The sequence below is a fragment of the Hipposideros armiger genome, unplaced genomic scaffold (genome assembly GCF_001890085.2).
Source record: "Hipposideros armiger isolate ML-2016 unplaced genomic scaffold, ASM189008v1 scaffold_297, whole genome shotgun sequence".
Lineage (NCBI taxonomy): Eukaryota > Metazoa > Chordata > Mammalia > Chiroptera > Hipposideridae > Hipposideros > Hipposideros armiger.
Genome location: NW_017731647.1, coordinates 285,479 through 290,155, shown reverse-complemented (window position 1 = coordinate 290,155; position 4,677 = coordinate 285,479). Strand labels below are relative to the sequence as shown.

The window sequence follows — 4,677 nt, the reverse complement described above, 5'->3', positions numbered from 1 at the left end:
CTCTTAATCTTACTTTTGTCTCTTGCTCTTATTCAATTTGCGTCGCCCCTTAAGAGAAACCCGTTTGCCCTTGCCACGCTGGACGTGACAGCACTGGATCCTAGGGCCTGGAACATTCTCTTCCCAAATCTTCCTATAACTCCCACCCTCACTCACCTCATTCACATGTCATTCTCTGCTCCAATGTCACCTCCAAGAGGCCAGCACTAACTGCCCTCTGCCAAGCAGCAAACCCCGTACCCCCACTTTAGTTTTAGCTGAGCTTTAACTGAGCTTTAGCTTTGTTCTTCTCAACACTCATCACTCCATGAAATTATAAGATAATTTTTTTAAAAGAAATTTTAAGATAAATTCTCATTCTCCCCCACTAGAATGGGCAAGGCCCTCATGTGACTGAGTCACCTTGAACAGTGCCGGGCACACAGTGCGTGCTGAGTAAGGGAACGAGTGACTGGAGCAAGGGACGCTGAGGACAGAGGTATGTGGCACAGGGAGAAGCGATCAGTGAAGAAACGTGGCAAGCACGAGAGGTGCAGAGGGGTGCACTTACTTGATTTCAGCAATCTCCTTTGGGGCAGTGAAGATACTTGTTCCCTGAAGAAGGTTGGGGAGCAGCTGCCGGAGGCGGGAGGGTGGGTGGTACGGCCCCAGCGCCAAACTCAGCTCCAGGTCATACCCCTTGGCGCTGCAGGGATAGGGGAGAAAAGCTATCACAAACACAGAGACCCCTCACTTCAGAGTCATGGCGACGGCCCTTCCCTGGAGGACACAGGAGTCCTACACAGTACTACTGCTCAAGGGGGTCCAAAGCCTTTGCTGAAAGATACTGAACTCACTACCTCATGAGGCTGCTCTCTCCAAGGCTGGACCATTCATTCTCAGTTCTGGAAAGCGTGATACTTAGACACATTTAAAAATACAGATGTAATACACATATACGTACATAACAATACATGTTCATTAGAGAAAAATTGGAAAATAGGTAATAAGTCAATCAGTAAATAAACAACAACCTCATCATCCAGGGATAACCAACGTTAGCTTTTGGGTATATAGCTTCCCAGACTTTCCTCTTTGTTAATTTGTATTATACAACTATATTTTTAAAATGAAAAAAAAAAGGGCGGCTGGGTGACTCAGTTGGTTAGTACGCGTGCTTTGAACAACAAGGTTGCCGGTTTGACTCCTGCATGGGATGGTGGGCTGTGCTCCCCCCACAACTAGATTGCAGGTGGCGACTGGACTTGGAGCTGAGCTGCACCCTCCACAACTAAGATTGAAGGACAACAACTTGACTTGGAGCTGATGGGTCCTGGAAAAAAAACTGTTCCCCAATAAAGTTTTTTTTAAAAAAGAAAAAAACCCACAATGGTCTACAGTTCGCTTTCATAGCTCAGTATTTTGTGAACACCACCCAGCCATGTCAAAAACAGATGTCTACACAAATCCTATGATTCCATTCACGTGAAATGTCTAGAACAGGGAAACATATAGAGCTAGAAAGCAGAGGAGTGGTTGCTTTGGGTGGGAGGGAGTGGGGAGCGAAAGGGGTGACAGCGGAAGGGAATGGCTTCCTTTTTGGGGTATGAAAAGTTACAAAACACATTGTGGTGACGGTTGCAAATATCTGTGAATATACTAAAAACCACTGAATTGTACACCTTAAATGGGTGAACTGCATGGTATGTGAATTGTCTCAATAAAGCTGTTAAAAAAGAGAGAGATGTCTACCGTGGGCTGCCTGACAACACATCATACAATTAAAAAAANAAAAAAAAAAAAAGAAGTAAAATGTTGGGAAAAGACCCCAACGATGAATTAGAGGTATATACCAGACAATTAGGAGCGATTTCCAGAATGTATTGTTGAGTAAGAAAATTGCTATGTGGAAAATATGTATAACATGATCATTTTGTATATAACAACCCAAAAGATACCCTGGTTGATATCATGAGTTACCTGAAGGTGGAGCGGAATGTTGAATGAGATACTTATATGAGGAGGGGTCCACGATAAAAAAAGATATATTATAATGACCTCATGTGGGTTAACTTACATAGTAGTGTTGTAGGTTTGCATGCATAAAGAGATAACTGAAAGGGTGATCAAAAACGTATTAAAAAACATGACAAATACGAAACATAAAACAGTAAGGGCCCTCACTCCCTCTTTCCCAGCTACCTGCTTAACTGTTTGATGTATATTTTTTCAGACTTTCTTCTACACATATAAAAACATGTTTTTTAAGCACACATATTTTTTATGCTACATACACCACGCTGCAACAGCCTTCTTTCACCACCATGGACATCGTTCCAAGATAACATTTTCCCAGGTCACTCTGCTCTTTTGAATGGCTTCATTGGATAGCACAGTGCGAATGCATTGTGGTGTGTTTACTTATCCAGTGATACTTAAGCCGCCTACATTTTTTGGCTATCTCAAATGTTACAATAACCATCCTTTCACAAAAACTCTTATACTATTGGGTTGTCGGAAAAGTCATGATGCATTTTTGCAACGAAAAACATAGAAAAAAAATACGTCATGACTTTTCCGACAACCCAATAGTTGGTGAGTTTTATGAGACAAATTCCTTGAAGTAGAACTTCTGAGACAAAGAGGATGAACCTTTACACTTGTAAGTTCTGCCAATTATCCTCTAAACAAGTTATACAGACCTCCATTCTCACTACCAAGAACTTGAGAATACCCTCTTCTTGGACCCGAACATCAGAAATTTTCAATCTTTAAGATTTTTGAGGGCCGGCCGAGTGGCGCGATCGTTAAGAACTGGCTTGGGACGCCAGAGGGCCCCGGTTCAGATCCCACATATGAGGGCCAGTGACACTGCCCTCTACAGCTAAGATGCTGAACAACAGNACACACAGACACATACTCCTCCCCACCTCCTAAATCAGACTTTCCAAGGGAGAGGCCTCTAAATCTTAAAGTGTTTTTCAACCCTGGCTGCCTGCATGTGAGATCGCCTGAGAAGCTGGAAAAAATACGGATGCCCTGGCTCTGCCCCCAGATAGCCGTGTTAATGGCTGAATTGGCTGGGTGGGGCCCTGGCACTGGCAGGACTGAAAGCTCTCCAGCTGATTCTTATCTGCAGCCAGTGTCAAGAACCTTAGAGTCCGGCAACTGACTCACCCTGAGGGTGGGAGAGGGCAGCGGGACACTATCGCATGACGGGTCAGGCAGGCCTCAGAGTTTGGACTTGATCCTTCCGGCAGAGGCCTCAAACCAGCCTGATCATAAAAATAGTGTGGGGTGTTTACTAAACATGCGTGCTTCCTGGTCCCATTGCAGAGCCGCAAGTTGGGATCTCCAGGAGTGAGGGGCTTGAAGAGAATCCAAGCTGGGTTGGGGTGGGGCATGGGCCGGCCTGAAGCATCAAGGCAGGAGCCTGAGGAGGTCTCTGGGAGGGGAAAAGTGAGGGGCACAGAAGGCAGGAGGCGAATGTGAAAGTGGTCGGGTCACCTTCAAGTCCTTGATGTCATTCAGTCCCCGAAGCTCCTTATCCAGTTTGGTGATGCAGTGCCGGATTTTTTCCACCTGGAAGATGGGGATAGGTGCCTTTCTCTCATGCCATTAGGGAGTCAGGCAGGCCAGGGAGCTAGCTGGGAGGCAGAGGAGGGCATCTGAACTCCGGGCTTCTGAGATATGGGGCCAACAGAGGCGCTGAGCTCCTGAAACCTCCAGCTAGTGGTCTCGCTATGAATCAGGTACTGTGGGCAGGGGGGTGGCATCCCACCCTTGATGGGAACTGAGGGCCTAACCTGCTTCCGGTATGGGGAGATGACGCCCACGTTTCGGGGGCTCAGGCGGGCTTTGCCCTTCTTGACAGAGGAGGTCAGGAGCAGCTTCAGGTAGGAAGTCACTGTGGCAGCCTCTTCAGGGTTGAAGAAGGACGGGCTATTGCCCTCACGCTCATCCTTGCCCATGACACCATGGAAGATGATGGGGAAATCCTAGACAGTCAGGGGAAACCCTCAGCTGGACCTTCCTGCTTCCCTTCCCTCTCACCCCCAAACCCTTCCAGGCGGTGTGGGATCCCAGGCCAAGGTGACAAAGGGCCAGGCGCATGGCTTCCGTTCAGTCCTCTCGTACCCTGCACCTTCAATAGGAGGGAAACTGAGGTATAGGGGTGGGAGCCTTTCACCTTTTGGGGCAGACCCTCCCAGCGGCAGAAGCGCTCCCGGTCCATAACGTCGGCACAGGCCTGCAGCTCGCCCTCATAATAGAGCCGGTTAGGGACGTCCAGGATGGTGGGGTGAGACCTGGGAGGCAGGGGGAGGGAGGAAGAGCGAGACCAGCGTCTGCGTTACTTCTGCCTCGCCCTCAGGGATCCTGCTCTCCCTGCTCTGGGCCTACACACATCATCCTCCTGCCCTCTGCCCCCTGAAGAGCAGGCTCACTTATCCAGAAGGTCTGCTGCTAGGACTGTAAACCACAGAAAAAGAAACCACGTGTGGTTCCAGAGAGGATCTGCTCCATGGATTTTGTAGACCGACCAAATTTAACAAAAGAAAACAAAAAATTAGGGACCCATTCTCGGGTTTCAATTTTGCCAACGAAGGATGGTATAAAAATGAGTATCGGGCCGGCCAAGTGGCGCGATGGTTAAGAACTCGCTTGGGATGCCAGAGGGCCCCGGTTCGGATCCCACAT

General features: G+C 47.9%; 1 protein-coding gene across 1 annotated transcript in view; it reads right to left on the bottom strand.

The window, feature by feature from the left end:
- Positions 1–4,677, bottom strand: part of MOV10 (Mov10 RNA helicase) — a 43,032-nt gene that overhangs the window by 4,942 nt on the left and 33,413 nt on the right. Inside the window, exons 10-12 of the mRNA XM_019659157.1 lie at positions 4,169–4,286; positions 3,786–3,977; positions 3,487–3,561 (exon numbers count right to left, since the gene is read on the bottom strand). Of these exons, the coding sequence (XP_019514702.1) occupies positions 3,487–3,561; positions 3,786–3,977; positions 4,169–4,286 (385 nt within the window). The remainder of the gene's footprint in view (positions 1–3,486; positions 3,562–3,785; positions 3,978–4,168; positions 4,287–4,677) is intronic.